At 39.2% G+C, this 25,436-nt stretch overlaps 2 protein-coding genes across 2 annotated transcripts in view; one reads left to right on the forward strand and one right to left on the reverse strand.

Annotated features, from left to right (window-relative positions):
- Positions 1-17,689, forward strand: part of cacna1ab (calcium channel, voltage-dependent, P/Q type, alpha 1A subunit, b) — a 162,040-nt gene extending 144,351 nt beyond the window's left edge. The window contains 7 exon segments of the mRNA XM_067432376.1: positions 789-930; positions 4,072-4,191; positions 6,628-6,663; positions 7,928-8,150; positions 8,683-8,915; positions 10,365-10,939; positions 10,941-17,689. Coding sequence (XP_067288477.1) covers positions 789-930; positions 4,072-4,191; positions 6,628-6,663; positions 7,928-8,150; positions 8,683-8,915; positions 10,365-10,939; positions 10,941-11,022 — 1,411 coding nt within the window. The 3' untranslated portion in view covers positions 11,023-17,689.
- A 3,142-nt stretch (positions 17,690-20,831) lies between these two features.
- Positions 20,832-21,982, reverse strand: ier2b (immediate early response 2b). The gene has a single exon (XM_067431102.1). The coding sequence runs from the start codon at positions 21,882-21,884 to the stop codon at positions 21,378-21,380; it is 507 nt and encodes a 168-aa protein (XP_067287203.1). The 5' UTR covers positions 21,885-21,982; the 3' UTR covers positions 20,832-21,377.
- Positions 21,983-25,436: the final 3,454 nt, after the last annotated feature.

Genomic DNA, 25,436 nt, shown 5'->3' on the forward strand with positions numbered 1-25,436 from the left:
ATGGAGGTCCCCTGTTGGATAGGTAGACATCGCTCAGGTCCCCTCTTGGCATATTTTTAAAAAAATAAAAAAATGCTTATTTGAAGTTATATTATGAATAAGGACCTTAAAAGAAAATTTTGTATGTTATTTTTGTTTCTTCAAAATGACTAGAAATACAGGTCCCCTCTTGGATAGTGTAGAGTGATAGTCCCCTCTTGGTAATATAGACGTGTATGTGTGTGTGTGTGTGTGTGTGTGTGTGTGTGTGTGTGTGTGTGTGTGTGTGTGTGTGTATAGATCGTTAACTGTCATGTAAATAAAGTCAGTTGAAACAATTATGAATTGTACAAAAATAGACAATTCAAAATATATATTTTTAGTTTTCCTTTTGATTTAGGGGTAAAATATTACTAAAGGTTTTGTGGGATTCAACTGTTTCGACTGGTACTCTTTGTCTCTCTCTCTTCACTGCTTAGCTTTGCTTTAATTGTTGTCTTTCTTCTTCTCCTTGTAGGCTGCACTTCTGCTCTTTTTTATTTTTACCTCTCAGCTATCTTTGTTCACATTATGTTTCAATTTTATGATTTACATCTATCTACTTTTGTGTTAATTCTGCTGTATACACATATACATTTTGTCTGCAAACGGAATTTTGTATGTACAAAATTGGTTTTATGTAAGTGTGTGTGTGGGGGGGGGGGGGGGGGGTGCGCGTGTGTGTGCGTAAGTGAGTGAGTGAGTGATTGAATGATTGAGTGAGTGAGTGAGAGAGAGAATTAGCCAACCAACACCTTTCTCTGGTTCAGGCCTCCAGAGGGTGGAATGACTGAGAGCCAGTCTTGGGTGACATCACGTGCCCAGGAAATGTTCCAGAAGTCTGTTCCGGAAAACTGGAACCCTGACAGACCGTATCCTGATGACCATCACAACAGCCGCCATAATCCACAGGTAATACCAGAAATCCTCCAATCAGAAAGGTGATTTTGTCTTTGTCTCTGAATTTAAACTTTTAGCAGGAGTTTATTTGGCCATATGAAGTCCAACTTCATAAGTCCAACTTCAACTGGCTGTGATTATATCAGCAAAATCTGTTTCTGGCCTTTTCTCAGCCTTTGGTATTCTAAGAACCGTGTGCTTCAGCCAATCACTGTCTTTGATGTCCCAGCCATTGTCTTTTTCGGTGCCTTTGGGCACGCTTTTCATTCACATGATCACACTTTCTGCCTCTTCTGTCTCTGTCAGTCTGTAGCTCACATCTTTATCTATCTGAAAAATATTTCTGATGAACTTCACTGCCCATCGTAGACATTTGTATAGACCTTCCCACCTCTTCTAGACTGTGGGGGTGTTTCACTGCTTGCCGCTTCCTCACTGTCTGCTGGATCGTACCAAACCCAGACTCTCATCTCTCCTTCAGTGTGACTCTTCTCTGTAGCTCAGCAGTCATCTGACCCTGATGTTTCCCTGCACTAGTCACTCATCTTAGTACTATGAAGCAAAGGAGATGCTGAATAAACAGCTGTAGGCTTGATGAGCATGTTGGAAAGCATTTAAACCAGTAGTGGGCAATCAGACAGGGTTAGTGTGCACCTACTCTCAGCCTATAAGAAGTCTATAAATGAGAGCTGTGACCTTTTAACTGTGAAATTTTAAGCCCAAACCTGGAGTCACTCAATGTCTATTTATTTCTTCTCATCACTTTAAATATGTATGCAAAACAAGTTAAAATATTTGTAATGTTAGTTTGTTTTTCCATTAATTAAAAAAAGTCATGCAAATGAAGAGGAAATAAAAAGAGATTGTGGTTTATCAGGTTTGGTATATATATATATATATATATATATATATATATATATATATATATATATATATATATATATATATATATATATATATATATATATATATATATATATATATATAAAATATATATATTTTTTTTTTAATGAAAAATTAGATATAAATTGTGAGTTATAATGTAGGAATTGCGAGGTGTAAACTCGCAATTGCAAGAAAATATTTATATCCCGCAATTCTGACCTTTTTTTCTGTTTTTTTTTTTTTTGTGAGATATAAACTTGCAATTGCGAGAAAAAGGTCAGAATTGTGAGATTGAAAAGTCACAATTATCTTTTAAAGGGGTGGTTGATCTCAGCAATTGTTTTTCACATATTTTACCTTATTCTCTGGTTGTTGAGTTCCTGGTTCTATGAAGCCCCTCCCTCAGAAATAAGTGCTCAGACTGGTTAGTTGCTCCAGTGAGTTCTGATTCGCTAACCGCCTAGTGCACGTTGTCCGGAAACTTCACGCCCCTTACCATTCCAGGTGCTGCGTGTTCTTTTGTCGGTGTATTGTAAACAATGGAGTCAATATTGCCCTATCAATTTGAGCCCGAGTCAGACCCTGAATAATAGTGAAGAGGATTGAGCAGAACCTGTGCAAGAACATATGATACAGGACGTTTCAGAAAGGGATGTTTTTTTGTCGTTTTTTTTTAGTTGTCTCATACTTTGTATATATGCTGTTATTTGTAAATGCTACTACTTTTTATGTTAGGTTTTGATATATGGTTTTAGCCTTATTAGAGCTAAAGTACAGCAAATGATACTACAGTTCTTGAAGGGATTATTTGATTACATACTGTGGATCTTTATTGTGATCGCTACTGACTGTGTAGCCAAATATCTATCGCCAGAAGTATGAGACCATTATGAAGACTAATCAAATATGGCCATATCAAACACAGAACCATTTTACGCTTGCCTGTATTTACACTGATCATTTAAACGCCAAAAAACACCAACATTCAAAGTTTGCTAGTGGGACTAAAAAGAAGTTTGTAGGTGTTTGTCTGATAAGTTTGAATGGGCAATTAGGTAACTGTCTAGCGGTGACAAACAGCATTTGTCTTTGTTTACATCTTTTCTACAGCATACAAATAACAATAGAAACTATTCATGAAAAAAACATCAACAAAGAATAAAACATACTTACAGGTTGTGGCCCATAAACAACAGCTTCTGCTTTCAAAGTGGGAACTGCTCCATCTTTGAGGAGATGTTTTTGTTGTGTGTTCCGGGAGGCAGGGTTTATGTCATTTTGGGGTTAGTGATGTCACTAACCCATGAGAAACTTGCTGTAGTCGCTATCAACCGTAGGTTGTAGTCCTAGAAAAGTAATTTCTTTAAAAGGAAATATCTCCTTTTTCGTTGAACTTTAAGCGTCGTAACTTTGCAGATGTTGTTAATGCTCAAACAGCAACATTATACACTAACTAAAGTTAAAAAAGTGAAATCATAATCAACCACTCCTTTAAATTGTTTTATTACGTGGTGGAAACAAGCTTCCATAAAAATCTAAAGTACATTTTATTTTATATTTAAAAAATATATATTAAAAACTTTATTATTTTATAATTTATTTTATATACCAAACCTGAAAGACCACAATCTCTTTTTATTTTCTCTCTTCATTTTGCAAATTTATTTTAAAATATTTGTATTATTCATTTGTAATGTAAAGCTTGGTTATATATTTTTTTACTTTTACTTTTTTTATAGACCACTGATCACTTAATCTCTTTTTATTTCCTCAAAAATATAATATATTAAAATATTTGTAAAATTAATTTGTTATATAAACCACAGCTTTATTTTTATTTTATGTTTACGTACATATCAAGTTTGATTCAACATTTTTTTTTACTCACTTTTATCTGATTTCAGTCTTTAAACATAATATTCAATAAGAAAACTTTGGTTTGTAACTTTATGTATCAGTCAGACCTCTTTCTGTCTAAATTGGCCTAAATAAGTTATAAGTTATTGGCCGCTGATAATCAGAGACTAGTGTGCACCTGTGGCTTCATTTCACTCTTTTTATTTAACTGTTTGTATTTGTTAATGCCTCATTTGGTAATGGCTAATGACTAGATCAAGTGTGCTAATTGTCAGTTCAAACACACTTTTGCGCAAAACATCGCCCCCCTACTGGTTTAATCCATCATGGGTCCAGTATCACACCCGATAGAGCTGTAGGCCGGTGAAGCAGGCATCAGCCCGGCCCACATGCTGTTGCTCTGTTTTGCAGACGGTAGAAATGAGAGAGATTGGGCCTGTTGGGGACGGTTACTCGGACACTGAGCCCTATCACCCAATGGAAGGGCATGGGCGGACCATCTCCATGCCACGCCTCTCAGCAGACAACCAAGTGAGCACCTTCATCCTTTCATCCATCCATTCACCCATTTCGTCTTTCCACCTTTTATCTGTTATCATCCATTCCTGAAATCCATCCTCAGTCAGTTATCCAGCTTACAGCCTTTGACCGCTTCGGTTGAGGGAACCAAACTTCAAATAGTTTGTTGTGCTATCATGCTAACATGTCAATAAATGCTAGCATGTCTTTGTCAAGAGTCAAAGGGCACATGGATAAGTGGCTTACACCCTGACCTTCACTTACCTGCATGGCTGTGTGAATGTGAATATGTGTGCGTGTGTGCGTGTATGCGTGTATGCGTGTATGCGTGTGTGTGTGTGTGTGTGTGTGTGTGTGTGTGTGTGTGTGTGTGTGTGTGTGTGTGTGTGTGTGTGTGTGTGTGTGTGTGTGTGTGTGTGAGTGTGAGTGTGAGTGTGTGAGAGAGAGAGAGAGAGAGAGAGAGAGAGAGAGAGAGAGAGAGAGAGAGAGAGAGAGAGAGAAAGAGAGAGAGAGGTATTCCCAGCATCATCATACCACCCTAGCTCACTTTCAGGAAAACCTTGGTGTGTCTGTGTGCTGCTGCCAGAGCTCGATTTGAGGTAGTGACAAGTCAGACAGAAGTAGATCAACTTATGAGAAAACAGCATGTTTATGCATAATTATAAAATGGATAGCTCTAAAAAGTCATTATATGATACAGATTTATCAATTAATCAATAAAAAAAAATGATAATTATATTAATTCACTTTTAAAGTAGTTTTAAATATCTAATTATGTCATTCATGTTTTAAAGCATAGTTAATAACAACATTCAAATGTATAAATCACTTTTCTAAAAGATAGATAAATAAATTGATAGGCATACACTACCATTCAAAAAACAGAAATCTCATGTTCACCAAGGCTGCATTTTTGTGATGAAAAAAATAAAGTAAAATCAGCAATACTGTGAAATATTATTGTAATTTTAAAAACTGTAAAACATATTTTATTCCTGTGATGGAAAAGCTGCATTTTCAGCATCATTACTCCAGTCTTCAGTGTCACATGTTCCTTCAGAAAACATCCAAATATGCTGATTTGGTACTCATTTCTTATTGTTATCGATGTTAAAACAGTTTATATTTTTGTGAAAACTGTGAAACTTTTTTCAGAATTCTTTTTTTAAACTGTAATAGTATTTCATTATTGTTTAAAATGTTAGTTAAATGCAACTTATAATTTTTTTTAACTTCAATCCATCCAATTTAATTAAAATAAGACATGAAAGCAGCTAATCGACTGAATTTAAGAGACACCCCTTAGATGCAAAAATTTGACATGCAACATATGCATTGCATTTCAATGCAGATCTCCTGTGACGGATATATTTTACCTGATCCTTTTGAAACACTAGCACAAATCAACCTCTGGAGGCAGTAACACGCTCACAACATATGATTCCACAAACATACATCCAAAGCACAATTACACTTTTAATACTATTATGATAAATATACACAGCATTTCTCACCCTTACATAAATTCCCATGATCTCTTGGTTGACTATCCTCTGGAGATGTGTCTGGGTTGAGCATTTTGTCCAAGTGTGTATCTGATAAGTGTGAGGGAGCCGTGTGTCCCCGCATGTGCTTCAAAATGTGTGTGCGAAGGTGAGCTAAGTGTAGAAACCTCACAAACTAGTGGCAGTATATATATGTTCAGTTGTTTGTTGAAAGTGTGGTGCTTACAGTGCACACCAGGAAACGTGAGGATCCAAAGTCTGTGTCTATGCGTGTCGTGTAAAGCTGTAACGTAGATGTGGTTCTTGTTCTTGTGACTCACTCTTGTCTAACACTGCTCTGCCCCACAGAGTGTGCGTTCTGCTGCGGTAAGTGTGTTAGTGTGCTTCCTATCTTCCTCTACACTCGCTCAATTTGTCTTTTTTCTCTTTCCTTTTCCTCCTCTCACCCCCCCCCCCCCCCCAACCCAATTCCTGTCAATGGCTGTATGTTCCTTTGCTCTTTCTGAATTAAAATGGGGATCACGATTTCTCTCTCTTCTCTGCTCTCTTCTCCACTTTGCTTTTAATCTCTCCTCAATCCTTGTTGTTCTCACCCATTTTCTCTCTTTATTTCGCTTGCTTTTTATTACTTCCTTTGCTTTGGCACACTCGTCTTTTTAATTTCTTACCAACCCCATCAATCCCTTTCCTCTTGTTTTGACAATTTCTCATTCCTGTGATCTTTCTCATCTATTCTGTCATGTTGCTCATTGAATTTGTCTCCATTTTTTTACCTTACTGCCCTTTTCCTTCCTTCCTTGTTCCATATCATCTTTTCTTCCTTTACCTTCCCCTCTCTCTTTTTTCCCCCTCACACACTTTCTCTGCTGTGCTCTGTGTGTATCGTCCCTGTGGTCTCATGCGTGTGTCCTGTTCTGCGCACCGTCTGTCTGCTGTTCAACAGCGACGGAGACACAGGCCGCGAGGAAGTAACCTCAGTGTATGTACCGTCTCTGGCTTTCTGCCTCTCTCTCTTTATCTTCTCCATGCTTTCCCTTGTTCCCTCTCTCATTTTGTCTGTTTTAGGAGTCTGCGTCTCTCTTTATGTCTTGATGTCACATTGAACTCTTTACTTCATGCCATCCTTCTTGTTATTCACCCTGCTTTCCCACTGTGTATTCTACCCGTTGCTGTACCTTTCTCTCTCTATACCTTTTTCCTGTCTACTTATGCAGCCCTATATCCCTGTGTGTGTGTGTGTGTGTGTGTGTGTGTGTGTGTGTGTGTGTGTGTGTGTGTGTGTGTGTGTGTGTGTGTGTGTGTGTGTGTGTGCGTGTGCGTGTGCGTGTGTGTGTGTGTGTGCGCGTGCCCCCCTGTACCGTATTTCTGGTCCTGTTGACATGGAGAGTTTATCTGTCTCGTAGTTCTTGACGCATGGATTTCAAGCAGGGAAACCTGCTGCCTATAACAGTCATGCTGTCAGCATGTTTCAATGCGTCGCATGGCATCAAACATTACGTGTGCGAATGGAAAGAGGAGCGTGAAGGGTTGTTTCAGTTTTCAGATCATGTTTAGACGCAAAAGAGCGTTATGTGGCCAAGTATGTCTTTGTGCGTCCACACATGCTACCGACTTTCATGTTGACCATCATGCCTCAGGGTGTGTGCATGGATGAATGTGCTGAATTTGGCTTTATGGCTGGATTGGGTTCTTCTGTGCGCCCAACTATGGTGGAGAAAGACAATGAGTATTTAATGGTTCCGCTTGTATTATAAAGGCTGCTGTGCATGTAAGGCATGATCTATCTATCTATCTATCTATCTATCTATCTATCTATCTATCTATCTATCTATCTATCTATCTATCTATCTATCTATCTGTCTGTCTGTCTGTCTGTCGGTCTGTCGGTCGGTCGGTCGGTCGGTTTTTTGTACGTCAGTCTATTTATTTTTCTCTTTCACTCTGTCAATCACAGAATATCCATTTCTCTCTGTATTTCTCTCTAGATCTCCTTCACTTTTCCTGTTAATCTCTATTTCTCTCTATTCTGTCTGTTGAGCATGATAGATATACCTGTGCTTTGGTTTTCTCTGTGGGTGTGGAATGTACTGAGTGTTAACCTGATTGCATTCAAATGTTTCCACTCACGCCCACTGTATTTAATCAAGTTTCTCTACGAAAAGCAAACATTAATTTAAACCTCTGTCCTTTTCCATTTTTTTTTCTTCCTTTTCTCTGTCTATCCTTCTTTTCTTTCTCTGTAGACCATCACCGACACAAGTCCAATGCGCCGTTCTACATCCTCATTGGTCCACGGACGTTCTGGTCGAGGCGTGCGATTGGACGATTACTCTCTGGAGAGGGTGGTGTCAGAGGAGGGTCACCGACACGGTCCGCGAAGGAGAGAGCGTGATCGAGACCGGGAGAGAGACCGCAGTCACCGCACCTCAGAGAGATCCCTCGCTCGCTATACAGACGCAGACACAGGTCACACACAACTCATTGCAAATGTGTCATTTAATTATTATTGTAGTATTGTTTTATTTATTTTAAGATACCCAAGTTCTGTAGGTGGCATGAGTGACTTATTATCTAAAGTTAGCAGTGCTTCTCAATTTTGGTCAAAGTATAAAAATGTTTGCCCCTCCACTACATAATTTAATCACCTCTCTTTATTGAGAATGTTTACATAGTTTCTCAGGGGAAAACAAAACATTTGCGAAAGAACACAAAATCATTTTGATTTTCCCATCTCATATTTTCATGTCGTTTTAGGGGCTCTGTACTTTTTCTTTGTTAACATTCTGTTTTGCTCTTATTATACAAAAATAAAGCCAAAAACAAATGAATTAAAGTGATACTGCTTCGCAGGCGCAATATTATTAGGATAATTCACCCTAAAATAAGTAATCATGTCATTTGAAATCACTTTATAATCCCTCCTCACTTTGACAGCGACTCAATTAAAGGGTTTGGGTTCTTAAAGTGCCATCTCATTTCTCTGTGTTGTCTTTTGCAGGTCTGGGCACAGATCTTAGCACCACCACACAGTCAGGTGACCTCCCAACTAAAGAGAGAGAACGAGAACGGGGTCGAGCTAAAGACCGTCGCCACCACCACCATCATCACCACCACCACAGCTCGGTGGATAAAGAGCGGTACGGTCCTGAGCGTGACTACCACCGTCAGCCTCACGACAGATCTGATCGCCACTGGTCCCGCTCACCGAGTGAGGGGAGAGGGCACAGACAGGTGGGACACACACATTCGCTGAAATACCACTCGTATATTTACACACAAATTCAACCTGATATTTTCACATTTTTTCACTATACTACTTGAAGGGGTCATGTCATATTGAGTCTTTTTCTTTATAAATTAAGCGGCGGCAAGTTGGATGTTTGCTGTCAGGTCCAATATAGTTTGTACTGCTTTCTTCTTCATTAACAGCCACTTGGCACATTGCAACAGGTTCACAAAACAATCTGTGCGGAAATGTGCCACCCAAACTGTGGATTGGAATTATATTGGGATCCTTAAGAAGAGCTACACACAGCCATGTGCTAATGCATTTCAAAAGATCTTCCAGTTTATTTTCAGTATATAGTCTTTTTTAGACTGGAGGAGGTTTTATACTCTGAAAGCTGGAGGATGTTTATGTAACATGTCAAAGTCTTTTTTTTTTAAGAACAGGAAATATAAAATTAATTTTTACTATTAATATGTGCTGTTTAACGCAAACTTTAAATAAGAGGCATCAGTATCAGTATTGATATCAGTGATACTGACCTTTACAGTATATATTAGACTTTACTTGCTTAGTATTTATGGTATTTCAACGTTAATTGGGATATGCAATTTGAAAAAAAATATTTGCACAAATTTTAATCATATGTGGAGTTTAAACATGATTAATTTCTGAAACGCTTGTGATTAATTCGTTTTCTTAATCGATCGAAATCTTATTATTTTTTTAAAAAGATCAAGGAAAATGAGATTGATGATGTGACCCCTTTAAAGTCATACTCATGAGTAATCATTTTAAAGCATTCCTTTATTCGGTTCAAACAGCACCCGTATCTATCTTTTTCTCTTCTGTAACACGCATTCATTCGTGTAAGTTCATGGTTTAGATCTTTACAGTAATCTGCCATGAGAAGCCTGAGGGATGAAATTTAGGGTATCTAGAGCACGCAGGTGTGGGTCCATGTGGGAAGACAGTAACCAGACAGCATATGCTCACCTGTGACCTTATCATGACTGCTTACTGAAATCAGTTTCTCTTTCTTGTGTTATTCTTTTATTTATCTTCTTTTATCACTGTGGTTTCTGTCCATTTTTCTCGATGTGACTCGTGGCTTCTCTGTGTCTGCTGTTTTGCCTCATTGCCGGTTTGTTTCTTTCTGGTTTTATTGATGTTGTTGTTGTTTCCACACACCTCTCTCTCTCTCTCTCTCTCTCTCTCTCTCTCTCTCTCTCTCTCTCTCTCTCTCTCTCTCTCTCTCTCTCTCTCTCTCTCTCTCTCTCTCTCTCTCTCTCTCTCGCTTTCTCTTCCTCCTCCTCCTCCTCCTCCTCCTCCTCCTCCTCCTCCTCCTCCTCCTCCTCCTCCTCCTCCTCCTCTTGCCGGTGTGTGCTCCTCTCTTTTGTTTGACGTTAATTTTGTGGTGTTTTTTTATTTGCCTTGTTTTAATTTTCATGTAGGGCAGTAGTTCTGTGAGCGGAAGCCCCGTTCCCTCGACGTCGGGGACCAGCACCCCCCGGCGTGGCCGTCGGCAGTTGCCCCAGACCCCGTCCACACCTCGCCCTCATGTCACCTACTCCCCAGCCGTCCGCAAGCCTCCATACGGCTCCACGGGCCAGGGTCGACTCCGCTCCCCTTCCCCGCGACACTTCTCTCCACCAGGTCACGAACCACCCTACCACCATCCACCCTCCCGCCACGCCTCGCCCCATCACGGCTCGCCCCGGCACGCCTCCCCGCGCTCCCCCAGGCATGCGTCACCTAGGTCGCCACGTCACGGCCGCTGGGGCCCGCCGCCGGACAGCCTGGAGGGTGACGGACCGTTCTACGATCGGGACTATGAGTACGAGCGGCACCACGAGCCACCTGCCTATGAGCAGAGTCTAACGCAGGGCAACCCCCACCCTCATTCTCACCCGCACCCCCGGTCCCCAAGGACTGCTCGTCAAGGGCCTCCCTCGCACCCGCGCCGTATGCCGAACGGCTACCGTTCCTCCTCGCCCTCCCCGCACCGGCGCGACCCCCCACCCAGGCCCACACCGGCCGCCGCATGGCCGTGGGCCCCGGAAGGGGTTGCACGAACAATATAGCGAGACGGACGAGGATGATTGGTGTTAGTGCGCAGGGTGACCAGGAGGGGGCGCCGCTCAACTCAAACCGAGAAGTTTATGCACCGCAGCAGGGAGAGAGGGGGCGGAAGTGGAAAAGCAAGCGGTGCTTTTGCGCCATCGTGAGACTCTAAACTCTGCTTCCCTACTCCCTCTCTCTCTCTATTGCTTTCTCCTGCTCTCTGGACTATGTTGCCCATGCTGCTCAGCAAGCAAGGGAATGGGAGCATACGAGAGATAAATGGGGTGGTTGCGTTTAGATGGACTGAACTTTAAAGATCAGAGTCGTTGTACTTAAACGCTCCACTCCTGACTGAGCAAGACCGATTGCTGCTTGCACGATGGAAAAAATGAGGAGCATCATCTGTCAATCAAAAAAAGAAAAGAAAAAATGAAGATTGAAAATCAAGCCAGAACCCCCTTTTCCCCTCACATCTATGCCTCTTGAAAAGACCCAAAAAATAAAAAAGGGAAACAAAATAGACATTGTTGAAGAAAAAGCAAGTGCTCTTGTGAATAAGAGCTCTACCTACTGCAAAACCAGCCCCATGTGCTGGCCAATATCGATGAGTTTTATCATCTACGTTTACTGTTACCAACTCAAGATGCTGAGTGACCTCATCACCTGGGGGAGGGGTTAACTGTCAAAGAGGCGTGGCAACTGAAAGGACCCAGTGCAGCGAGAGGAGGCGGGTTGGCGTGGCGTACCGAAACCCCGCCCACAAACTGCCACTCAATCCTGATAAAGGAAAAGACAGTGGAAAAAGAATGAAACGGCAGATGAGGGAGGGACGGAAAGACTATTTCCTCTTCAGAATGTCTTCAATTGATTACTTCTTCTTTTTGAACATTTGAAGCTTGGTTATTCTGTTGCATTTGCTCAGCTTTCTTTGATATTTTTGGACTAAAATCTGATGGAAACTTGCATGAATGATTTAAAAAAAAAAATATATATATATATATCAGACAGAAGATTTACTGTGGGAAGGGGGGGGTGATAGCTCTCTTTTTTCCGTTCAGTTTAAGGAAGTTCTTTCTCTCGTTTTCTCCCTGTTGCTCTGGCCATGTCTACATGTGCAGATGAAGTTTATAGATAGATGCTAAAGCAGACCTTTATAGATAGCGAGACAGATCTGAAGGTGTTTTCTATGTTATTTCCATCTGAGGATCCCAGATGATGTTCTGCACTGTTTATAATTACTTTGGATTGCACTAAAAACAAGCCTGAAAGGTGAAACCTCCCTCATTACAGCTCTGTCAGCCATGGCTGTGAATGGGGCGAAAGATGTTCTCCTTTCTAAAGGCTTCATTTGCTATTGTCAATAATAGTAGTCTTATAATGATGATCAAAATCTTAATGCAATTGATGAAGATGACGGTGATGCTGATGAAGATAGAGGTGGTCATGTGACTTTGTTGTCTTGTTTTTGGGAGTTTTGTCTGCTGTGGCCATCTTGTTTCGAACTCTTTGTGTTTGTTTTCAGTTCTGTTCACCACAGATTGAAGTCTACAAGGGTGCGCTCCTGATAGCATCCTGAAGTTTACGTACTTGTGACCTCAGCTGAGTAGAATAGTATGTAGTAAATAGTTTGGGTCAGAGCTCATGAATGTTTTAAAAGAGAGAGTCAGGCCATTCAGGATACCCTCAGACAGTTTTGTGTCAGAGTTTTTCAGACAAATTCAGGGTCCATTTCATATTTATTTTTCGACTGAAAAAGATGGTCACACAACAGTGTGATCAGGAGAAATCGTTTTTATAGAAGGTCAGTTTTTAACCCCTTAAATTATTTCACAGCTAATGTAGAGTAAGTGCAAGTTAGCATTTTGGGCGATGAATGTTGTTGTTTACTTTTTGTCCATGTTGTGGTGCTGTTTTGCAGCTTTAGTCAGGCTTGACTATGGACAAACAATCCCTTATGAGAATACAGTTGCCAGAGGGCGCTATTACATTAGCAGAACTGTTCCCCGACAGTAGGTGACGTAGCAGGTATGTCGAAGCTTGTCTTTGACTTTTATTTCGACAGTAGCTTTTTGAGAATATTGACCTGGATAGTCTTTGATCAAGTAACTGGAAACAATTCTTCCACCCTGCCTTCCTGTTCCCTGCCATGGGCAGCTTGTCATGTCTTTGGCTGCCTGCTCAATCTGAGACCCTCCCCCTTCTGCTCAGGATACAACAATACAGCCAAACGTATATCTCACAGGGGTGTAGAGGTGCGGCCTATTCAGCCTCCCCTACTGTCATTGAGCCTGTCCAGCTGACCCACACCCATCCAACCATCTCAAATCATCAGAAAAGACCAAATGTTTCCTAAATATCCCATAACAACATGTTTTTTCCTACAGAAAATGATTTTATTATGCATAGGTTACTCTTTTATAGCTCAGGAGTGTATTTCTCAGTTTTGTTTAAATATCAACTTTGTCTCGGATGTTTCGCCTAAAATAGACACAAATGAGACTACTGTTGATATGCTGTATGAATACAGAGCTATAAAATGAATGTGGGTAGCATCATCTGAAATCGTTGACTTTTGAATGCAGACTTTATATTAGCAAATCAACGAGTGTTTTCTGAAACTCTAGACATGAGATCTTTTTTCTCAGGAGTAAAAAACTCAAAGTCTCAATTTCATCTGATCGCTGTCAAGGAGTAAGTGTTAAAGAGATCTAATTTATGATGATGGTAAATTTGCTTAATAATATGCAGAAGTTTCTCCTAATGAAGTCGGTATATGAAGCGGTGAGGATTTGATTTTGTTCAGATAAAAATATCATAAAGCATCTCAGAATAGTTCATCGCGTTTATCTAATCGTGAAGTCAGTTGGGCGGGTTCTGTTTTGTCTCTTTTTCTGTACCAGAATCATATGAAATCCACAGTACAACACAGAACACTTTTTGTTCTTTAAAAGTCATTTTATTTAATCCCTTCTCCTTGCCAACCCATGTTCAAGACTTTTAGGGAGGAAACCACTGTTTTCTGGGTGTTCGTGATGTTCGGCCCACATTTAGCCACAGCTGGCCCCCCCAGTTAGCCCCTGGTTTGATGCCCATGGGTCCAGATGAACCTGCAGAGCCACAGTGCCTTCTGTTCTAGTGTCGCACACTAACCCTTCCCCTGCCTCTCTTCCCTCTCCCCTCTATCTCTCTTAATGTGATGGACTCAGTCACACTACGCCTTAACAAGTTCCCATGTCTGCGCTGTCTGCTGGGCTTTTTAAAGACAGGGAGGCACGGTTATATGATGGGGGAAGATCCCAGTTACTCTGAGAGTAATGAAGGGAAATGACAACCGAGTTCTGTCAGGGTGTCCATCTCGGCTCTCTGTCTCTCTTAGCAATGCTTCCTCAAGTGGATGGCAACTTTTTTTTATTTGTCTCACCCTGCTCGTTTAGAGAGTTGCATCGAACATCAGAGGGATTGTTCTACTTCTCAGGTCTTTAGCAAAAGGACAGGAAGGCTTATTTTTGTCAGGCATGAATGTTAGTTAGACCTTTTGCATGGTTAATATAAAGCCCATTTAGAATTTCTCTCGGTCTTGAATTCTTTTGCTGAAAACACTTGAAATGCAGGAAATTTGCTCCATTTTAGCTCAAGATTTGGATTGATAGTTAATTAATAGGATTTGATTTTTATTGTTAAAAAAGAGATAGCAGAAGGTTGTGATTTTTAAAAGAACAGTTCACTCAAAAAGAAAATTTACTCGTCCCCATCTCATTCTTAACTATCATGACTTTCATTCTTCTGTGGAACAGAAAAGGAGAAATGTTGAAGAATTATTCTGGGTTGCTCTATTCTATGCAGTTAAAAGGACACAGAAGCACCAAAACAAAATGGGACTATGATCTCATTTTTATAAGCCATAAAAAATGGACTGAAAGTCATTATTCACTGAATATCTTAAAATCCACCTTCATTAATCAGAACGTTCAATTAACCAGTTGATCCAGTTCACAAAACCTGTCAGAATGGTTTATTCTCAAATTTGACTGATCCAGTTACTTAAAGACTTTAAAGTTGACATGTAGAAATTGCAATCATCTTTTTTTTCTTTTTTGACATACTGTATATCCAGTAAAACAGCTTCTGCATCTTGTTGTAGCTTGAAACTTTTCTCCTGTTGTGTTTCACAGAAGAAATAAATATATTGGCTTAGATAAACGAGAGTGAAAAAATGTCGGAAATTTCATTTTTGGGTGAGCTGTCCCTTTAAAAGGTTTATGCATGTAACTAAGACTGGTGCATCATTCTTTGGCTCTGCTTGTTCATCAGTTTGGTTCTGACCCTCTTTTGCTCTCAGTGTCAATGCCTTTATTGATTTATGTTTTTGACTCGCATCTTCATTTTCTGTCCCAACAGAAAGCCATTTTCAGTTCGCAACACACACAAGTGATCCATCGTAGATACACAACACACTTGCATTTGAGCATGTGTTGTTTGTTTTGTATCGTCCTAGTGAAACAAAGCTGTATTTTCTTTCTGTTTCATACGAAATAAGGGCTTTCCTTCAATGGTTGAGTGCTGCCAAAACAAGTCACCCTCTATGTAGCTACACCACTTCCTGTGGTCTCCCTTTGTACAGAACAGAATTACATGTGTGTGCATGCTAATGTGTGGGGGAACTGGAGAAAAGGGAGGGGGGTGATGGGTAATGTAGTTTTTTTCCCTGTATGTATGTATGAGAGAGAGAACTTGAGGCACAGATGTGGCCAGCACAGGCATTGTGCATGCCAAACAAAAAAACAAAACACAAATTATCAGAAAGGGATACTAATGATATTGTGCACCTTGGGTAATTTAGTGCTGGGTTTGCCAATCCATTTCTGCTCAGCATTTACCATGGCATACTTCATTATCATCCTCATCTGATCCCAATCTGAGATTGGGTACGGATGCATTGCCACTTTTTCCAGAAGATCGGAAGGGTTGGGTTCATCTATGTGACAGTGGGACGGTCGACTGCGAGTGTGTGCACATTTGTCCGCGAGCTGCATTTGAAGGCAAGTCGTTTTTTAGTGCCTTACAATGAACAGTTTCCCATCGCCGTTACATGACCGTAGATACAAAGCCATGGCGAAAGCGAAGAGAGTCATCATGTTTGTACCTTGACTGTCTATCCATGTCTATCTAATTTGTTTTTCTGGGCCTATCTATCTCTTTCTCTTCTGTAACTCTTGTATATATCATTCATAAACTTCCTGCAAAAGTCTGTGTTCATCCTCTTTCTTCAGCATTGCCACATTCCTTTCTGTTTCATTTCCTCTCATTCTTTATGTCATGGTTTCTCCATTCAGACACATTGCTGATTTGATATTAAGCTTAAATTGACAATAAGAAATATTATTTTCATATGAATGTATTATTAGTAATGCTCATAGTGACATTAATAAAAACATAAATCATACTTATTACACATTTAAATGGACAGTCCACCCAAAAATGCAAAATGTCATCATTTACTTATTAAAGGGACTTAGTTTCTTCTGCGGAACACAAAAGAAGATGAAAGTCAATGGGGTCCAAAGTTATTTTGTTTTTCTTAGAAATGTCTTTCTTAGTGTTCCACATAAGAAACATAGTAATACGACACGAGGGTGAGTAAAAGATGACAGAATTTTCATTTTTGGCTGAACGATCCCTTTAAGCGCACTAGTTGTTCTGCCGAAGACAGAATAGATGCTAAGCTCTCAACTAAAAAACATGTAGCATTAAATGAGATAAACAACTCAAAAGAGAAGCAAATTCTGCGGTTCTCTTAAAGGAAGTGGCTCACAAGACAGGATGTGCATTTTCACCACCGTCAGCAAGAGTGTGCTTCTTCACAGCGCTCGTATGTGTCGAAGGGGAAATAAGCGTGTGGTGTGAACGTTTGGGTATGTGAGGAGTTCCTGCGAGCACGCAGCCACTGTCACCGTGACACCCGCAAACCCGTCCCATCTCTCCTTAATCACCCATATCCCACCTGCCATCCATATTACTATTGACCTGAACCATTTAGAAGCAAAAGAGGAAGTTTATGAGAAAAAAGGCCATGATAAAGAGAGGTATTTAATTACTGATTTGCATGTGCAATGTGCATGCCACTATGTGGGTTAACAAGTCAACTTCAGGAATTATAAAATATAAAAAGAAATATAAAGAAAAAGAGTATATATGTATAAATATATAAATATAGTTAGATGTTTTTATGAGCAATGTGTTCCTTTTTTCTTCTATTTTTAAAAATGAAAAAGACAAAAAAGAGCACCAAGAGGGGAAAAAATAATACAAGAGACGATAAATGATAAAAGCTCATAGAATGTTTGTTTGTTTCTATTGCCAACTGTTCTCTGAGAATTGTGGGTGAGGTGAGCACACTACATGCTGTGGAAATGTATTACAGAATAAAAAATAAATAAATAAAAAAAGGTTAAAAGATATCCAGTAACTCTCAGTGTGAGGGACTGCACATCACTCTGATTTAAGAAGAAATCCAAAACCCTTTTTGCTGATGTTGAGCTGTGAAAGAGGCTGCCTGAACCTGGTGATGTTACACATTTATTCTGGCTATGAAAAATCCCCCTTTTTTCTCTCTCTTCCTCTGTCTCTGTATCTCTCTGCTATTTCTACCAGTGCATTTTGTAATTCCGAACAGACCTCTTCCTAAAGATCCTGAATAAAAACCAGAGAGAATGCATTCTAAACCAATCTCTTGTCTTCAGATGCATGAATGTTTGTTTGTGAACGTGTGTTTCATTTCAGTCTTTATACCCAACAATTGATAGGGAAAACATTTGTAGAAGACAAAAGCTGACACATGATGCGTTCACACCTACACAACAATCTGAAAAGGATTCAATCAAGTTTCAGGGGTAAATGATGCCACATACTGACAGCTGTTCAGGAAGTGTTGATAGCCTGATTTTTTAGGATCTGGGCTGTTAGCCCAATGGCTCTATGTTCAATAGGCCTACCAAGTACGAGTGTCCTGGGAAGTGAAGAATTAGTGACTGTGCATCTAAACACCCTCATACTTCCTCTCTAAGTTACCTTAGTCACCATGAAGCAAAGGCAAGTATGTTTCCTCTTTTTTTTTGCCTTGTCTTTTTTTCCTACAAAATAAAAAAGATTTATACATACATAAACCCTAATTTCCTGGGGTTTTAATGTAAATACAGTGGGTCCAAAACTTTTGAGACCACACCCACATCAGTTTAAAAATAAGAAATGAAATTTTCAATACATATATACACAGTGGTGGCCAAAATTATTAGAACACCAGACAGATCTGAAAATATTGACCTTTGGTTGAGTTGTACTGTTTTTATCCACTTTTAACTTTAATATTTTGTATGTCCACCTTTTGCAGCAATTACAGCAGCACATCTCTCTGGCATAGTGTCAAAGCCAAAAGGTTTTCCTTTGAATGTACAGTAGATACATTTTATACATGTTTACATTCTCTCCAGTATATTTTACAACTCGTCCCAAATGTGCTTGATGGGGTTGAGGTCCAGAATTTGAGAGCGCCAGTCCATAATTTTCAATGTTCCAGCAGATTCCTTCCATCGCATGTAGTTCCTTAAATTATTGAGTCATTGTCCTATTAGAAAAATTAGTCCAGGCCCAAAAAGACGCATCCCAGATGCCAAGTGTTCTAAGAATTTTGGCCACCACTGTATAAATATGTATATACTTGAATATATATATATATATATATATATATATATATATATATATATATATATATATATATATATATATACATTTGCTCTTTACTTCAATTAGTAATATTTACAATAAGGTTTTAACTAGTGAGCATTACAGCATTTTGTTCATGTTAGTTCACAGTGCGTTAACAGATAAAGCTTTTAATCTTTAATAGATATATAGTGTTATAAGTAATAAATGTATAAGTCTAATAAACAAATATCATGTACTTTATAAATAAATTATTTATCATTTCTTTAACAGGGAATGACTGATCTTGACAAAAGCTTGATGAATTATGTTGAGAGTACTTTGAATATCAGTTCATCATTATGACATATCTTTTTAACATAGTTTTAACAGGCCAAAAACATTATTTCCTCCCTCCACCTCATTTGTCTGTTTAGTTACAGAGGTGAAAGACCCACATCAAGACCACCCTGGAGGAAACTATCGCATCAGAAACCTGTTTGAGGTATCCACACATGACCACAACTCATTTGCGTAGGTTTCACACAGTCTGAATTGAAGAGCTTGAGTGAGTAATCTTAAAATGAGTTTCAGTTATTAATCATTCCTGAGTAATTATCTCATTGCAGTTTCCCAGCAGAGGATTCATCCATTTAAAATTATCTCCACCTGAAAATCTAACTTCCTGTCTAACTAACACACTCCTGGTGCCAAAATGTCCTACCTGAAATTACATGCACACCTACTCAGATCCATCCCCACAACCCACATATACCATTAAAGCAGTGATTCATACTTACTCATGCTAGTCATTTGAATGTAGAGCATTCACATGCTTTTGTGTCACTCTAAACACATTACACTTGAAACATTTAATTTTAGGTGCTACAAAACCCACCCAGAGCTAAGACAAAACAACGTTAACACTTGGAAGATATGATTAAAATTCATGCTCTGAGGCCTGTGGACTCTAGTTTCGCTCTCTTGCATTAATTATTTCTCATTGTGCTCTACTGATGTCAGTTTCGGATGCTGTAATGCTGCCAGTTGAGCTGGGACTTCAAGCTTGACAATTATACAGTCTGACGCTGGCCACTAGCCAAAACGTTTATGTGTGTGTTCTAGGGAAAAGTGAATTTCGTGACTCATGGACATGTTCGGACATATCTTGCTGACTAATGAAGGGAAATTACACTTTACCGTAGTGTTTCCAGCTGTTGCCTTTTTCATCGCCCACACTAGAGTGACAGATGATGAGCTGTATGTTTTATCAAAAGATTGGGTTTAGGATCAGTGTGAGTTAAGCATTACGCCTCATGATGAAAGAATGAGCGAGTTATAGTCACATATTTCAGACATGATCTGACTGAAAAACTTTTACCTTATTTATAACGATAGTTGGAACTCAAAATATAAAGAAAAATGTTTTTCTAGTCATGGTCAACTCTAGGATATTTCATTGGCTAGCCTTCCAGACCTGGAAAAGTCTAATCTATAAATATATAAAATAAAACTATTGAAATGATAAATAATTATTTACTTATTTATAAGTAAAGAGGGGGGGGGGGCAACTCTAGGATTTTTCATTAGTTATTCTTTTTCGTGGGTGTAATATAAAAAAAAGCTAGAAAGTCATGGTTCTTCATTGGTTAAAAGGTGTGGGCGGAAATGTTTTTAACTTAAAGTTTCAGTGTGTAGTATTTATGAGGATCTATTGACAGAAATCCAATATAATATACATAATTATGTTTATAACTATGTCAGTGGTGTAAAGACCTAACATAAATGTACCGTTATGTTTTTATTCCCTTGAAACAAAGCATTTCAATCTACATACGCCGCAGGTCCCCTTACAATGAAATCACCATTTTGTGCCATCGTGTTTCTACAGTAGCCCTAAACAGACAAACTTATCTACATAGCACAAGTCACTCTGATCCCTCTTCTGACAACATATTCATCCTGTGTCGCCCCTTAGCTTCTCCGTGTGCTCCGAAAGGGAGGGCGATGCAATTCACAACCTCACCGCTAGATGCTTCCAAAAATCACACACTGCACCTTTAATCCACATATAGCCCAAACTAGCCATCTAGATTTTGTTCAGGTGTTCCTGTGAGATTCTTTCCCCCCCCACCAGAAATGAAATCTGTACAACATGATGATTTTTAAACATTTGCATGTTTATTGCAAATAGTAAACACTGAAATCAATATCATATGATATCAGTTCATCGTGCTCTTCTTAAATTAGTAGTATCAAAACGTTCTTCTGTGCAATTGATCAGTGAAACAGGTGACATTTAACACGTTTTGGCATTTTCAAGACATTTTCAAGTATCAAACTCGGAAAAACATCATGTGTTTTGTGTCAAACACCGTCAGAGTTGTCCTTATATGAGGTTGTAAAGTTCATAGGCTGGATAGAAGACATCGGAGCCCAGTTCAATCGTGAGTCAACGGAGTCACCTGACTCCTCTCACTGAACAATGAAGCAGCTCGGGTGATCCGATGCGATTGGGATCAGAGTATTCACCACCTGTCCTGTAGCCTACTCCTGCTGATCCTGGCCTCTCTTGGAGCTCATATGGCGAGCTGAGCCGGCCGCACAGGTGTCAGGCTGCATAACCGGTCCGTTCTGAACCAGTTTGTCAAGGAAATTCCCACCAAGGGAGATCGATTCTCGGAATGTTTCAAAGTGCGTCTTGCTCAACACGCCACGATGGCTCGATGTGTTGCGAACGCTGTAAGAGTTTCAATCTGGCGACAGCTGTTTCCATTATTAGTCCTTAAAACCTCGCCTTGGGGATGTTGCTTTTCCTCATCCGTGTCCATCCTCGCCTTCTTCAGAGGTAGAAAGTCAGGCTCGAGCGCCGTTTTACCACGGCGCTTCCTGGAGTGCCGTTCAGAAGAGCACTGGTTCTCTTTGTCGTCTTCTAGAGTCTCTTCATGTTCCTGAGGCTTCATTGCGACCTGAGGGGAGTCTTTATTAATCTCCATGGGTTCCTCTGTGGTCGCCTCCGGAGCGCACGGAACGACCTGCTCCTCCTCCTCCGCATCTCTGAGCTGCTGCGCGGTGTGGTAGATGTCCCGTGCGGCTCTCATGGTCATGGAGAGCAGGAGACTCCGGTGAAGTCTCAATCCCCCGCGCTGTGTTCTTAATGAATACAGTTTACTAATAGAGAGAGCCATGATTCTCTTTGCCTCGACGTCCATTGTGTATACAATGTATCAGAATGTTTCAGTTCTAGACGTGTTTTCTATGTTGAAACCTCTGCGCTTTAATGTCTTCACGGTGGATTGCAAAACTAAAAGTTTTTTACTGTCAGGGCGGTGTTTTATGTGCGCTCTGGTGACGTAAAGAGTTTCCATTCCCCAGGGTATATAAACACGCCCCTCCCATCTTGTCAACATAGGTCTACGTCATATTGGCACAGCACTGAAGTATCAAGTCAACATATGCTTAAATGTTGCCATGTCCCCTTTTTTTAGGCAACTTTAAGCTTGTAATAATATAATACTTGCATTAAATTATGCCAGTGTGGATCAGTGTTATTATTAGTAGTATTATTTATAAAGACTACCATTGGAGTCTTTGTTAATATTTAGAATTTGCTTTATCTTATATTTTTTAGTAATTTTGTCATTATTTTTAGTTTTGTAATATTTCTCTTTTTAGGGTTATTCATTTTTTTTTATTTCAGTTTTAGTTATTATTTACTTTCCCCTTCAACTTAAAATTATTTGCCACGGCAACATTTATAATTGTTATTTAATATTTTATTTTTAGATTAATTTTGATAAATACATTTATTTTTATTTGCAATACAATATTTTTAAATGTGAGGGGGCAATGATTGGTTATGTTACCTTTTTAAATGTCATGGATTTGGAGTAGTAGTATTATGCCTGATGAAGGTCATGAGGCCAAAACGTTGTTAATAAAAAGTTTCAGATTTTTGCAAGTTTTTATAGTGTGTGGGATTTCCTTTTGTTTGTTTATTGTGAATGTGAAGGGGGAAATGACATTTGTTAAATTAGATTATTTTAAATAATTGTATTAGCTGTTATTTTATTCGTGGTAGAAGTATTTTCAATAATAACCTTGTTGTGGGTGTGGTGGGAAGGGGGTCAATTTGTTAATTAGGATTTTTTTTGAAAAAAATCTAATTATTTAAAGAAACACTGCAGATAAATGCAATTTAGAGTTGTTAATGTAGCCTATGTGCAGGAATAAATTAGTATGATTATACAAGATCATTTTTATTGGTAAACCCACCATGCATCCCCCAGAAGCACAAGAAAATTGTTTTATTAACTTTATTATAGCCTACATGCACTTTTCGTTTTTAAATGTAAATATTTAACAATATACAATTCAACAAAAAAACAAACAAGAAAAGGCTACAAAAAAATGTTATGTCGTATTAAAATCAGTATTAAAATCAAATATTATTACTATATATATATATATATATATATATATATATATATATATATATATATATATATATATAGTAAAGTAGCTATAGCATTATTATGGAGAATTTGTAGGCTAATACTGTCTACACTAGGCTACAGCCTTATTTCAGTCAACTGTTTTCTATTCAAAATAAATAAAAGCCCTTTTTTATTTTATTGAAGCCAACGGCAGAAAAAAAATATGGTTGCTTGTTTTGGGCTTTTTTAACGAAATTATTGGGGGGCAGGGGGGTTCTAATGAAATCTGGCAACACTGTTCTTAATAGCACTGCTCTTCAAAAGTAGCATCACAAACAGCATGTGTCATTATTGCACTGTCAGAGACAGTAAAAAACTGCTTCATGACCTCAAATAATCATTAGCCTACTTATTGATCTCATGTAGCCTAATTATTGTACTAATGACATGTGAATGAAATACGTTACATATTTATTAATTGTAGGGAAAATGTTAACTAAGTGCATCATTTTCCTGATTAACTGGCTTGTTTTTGTTTTCTTATTGTCTAACAAGCTAAACCTTCTCGTTGGGAGTTGTATCAATCTGCCCCCAGTGTTTACAGTTCTATTGGACACTTTTTTTCTGTTTGCTCGACGTCACGTTCTATCGCCATATTTGGAAGATCCGTCGTGTCTCCGGAGAGCGCGCAGTGGAAAAGCCGTGACGCGCCGCAGCTGCACTTCCCGCAGCTTCAGCAGGGGCAGGGATGATGTCACCGCGCACCATATTTGGACTTGTCACCGGTCCAACAGCCCCTCCCTTTCTGCTCACATGAGAGTAACTATAGGAAGCAAAGCGATTGAGGTCAGATGGCAGCTGTCACTCACAGCAAATGCGGGTACTATTTATAGAAAAAGTGCTATGTCGAAATTTGAAGATTTTGTTGGCGTTGAGCCTTTTTGTACAGGGAACTGCTTTTAAATTATGAACGTGAAAAAAATGTATTTGAAAACCCCACTTTAGCAAGAGAAATTCCCCTTGTGTGTAACCATTGTTAGTAATAAATCTCATTCGGATTGTTTTGATGTATTGCTTTGCATGAGTAATAGTCTTGCTTGTGAATGCTTTTAGAAACAGAAGAAGGAGGAAGTATTTTATTAAAACACTAGGGGCATTACATTACAAACCAGTTTCATAAACAGAGTGACTAATACTGAGGACCTTAAATGTCTTCCTTGTAAAAATAGCTTTTTCATTACAGTTCTCTGACAAACTGCATTCCATGTGATCAGGCCTCTAATTCAGTTCACCCTTGCTTTCCAAGAGTGTTATTTGCAGCTGCTATCACACTGGTTTTTCTACAATAATGAGGACACCACAATTATGTCAACAGGTTTATTTGAGGGTTAAAGTTGAGAGACTCATAGGCTGAAAACATGTTTTCCTTAAATGTCAATAGGTTTGTTTCAGGGTTGGGGTTGAGGTGATGTCCACATGTGGACTTAATGATATTTGCTAAACCTCAGCCCCAACCCTGAATCAAACCTATTGACATTTAAGGAAAACATGATTTCAGCCTCTGAGTCTTTCAAATAGTCAAAACCATTTCAGATGTCCTCTAGCGTCAGTTTTCACCATGTCTCACTACTCACAAATGTGGCCCTGACAAATATAACCAGCCTTTATGCTTTTCACAGGAGGTGGAGTGTGTGTGTGAAACAGGAAACAGAGTGTGGGGAGAGAGGAAGGCAGGGGACAGGAAGGAAAGGGTGACTGTATGAGGTGGGGGAGGAAGTGAAGGAGAATAGCGTTACTAAAAGGAAAGGGAGGTGAGGGGAACAGACGTCAGCCTTTTAACCCTATATAGCTGGCATTTAAAGGCATTTGGGGTCTTTTAAACAGTTTAACACACCTCTTGGAAAATACATCTCTCACCAACTTATCTTTAGTCTAGCATATTTAATGCCCTGAGTGTCAAGCACATCTAGGCCAGTTACATAACTGAATTAATTATGAATCAGGTCAGGACTGAACAAAGGTGTGCTAACAGCCCTGTTTTGGAAATGAGGGACAAACAATGCTAAAAATATTCCTTTTTCTACTTACTGAGAGTCACAGATGAGGTAAAGCATCATGCACAACTGATCCAAAAAGAAACTGTTGTTTACTCAGTCAAGTATAGGCTATTCAAATACATTAGTGCATGTATCTGAAAACATTACAGATTGTTACTTATTATCATTGTTAGGATGGGCTGATAACATACTTTAAAAAAATCAATTACACTCATTTTATTTTACATACTTTGGAAACTTGTACTTATGCATATTTGTAGTGGTCAAACTC

The sequence above is a fragment of the Pseudorasbora parva genome, chromosome 22 (genome assembly GCF_024679245.1).
Source record: "Pseudorasbora parva isolate DD20220531a chromosome 22, ASM2467924v1, whole genome shotgun sequence".
NCBI classification, from domain to species: Eukaryota; Metazoa; Chordata; class Actinopteri; order Cypriniformes; family Gobionidae; genus Pseudorasbora; species Pseudorasbora parva.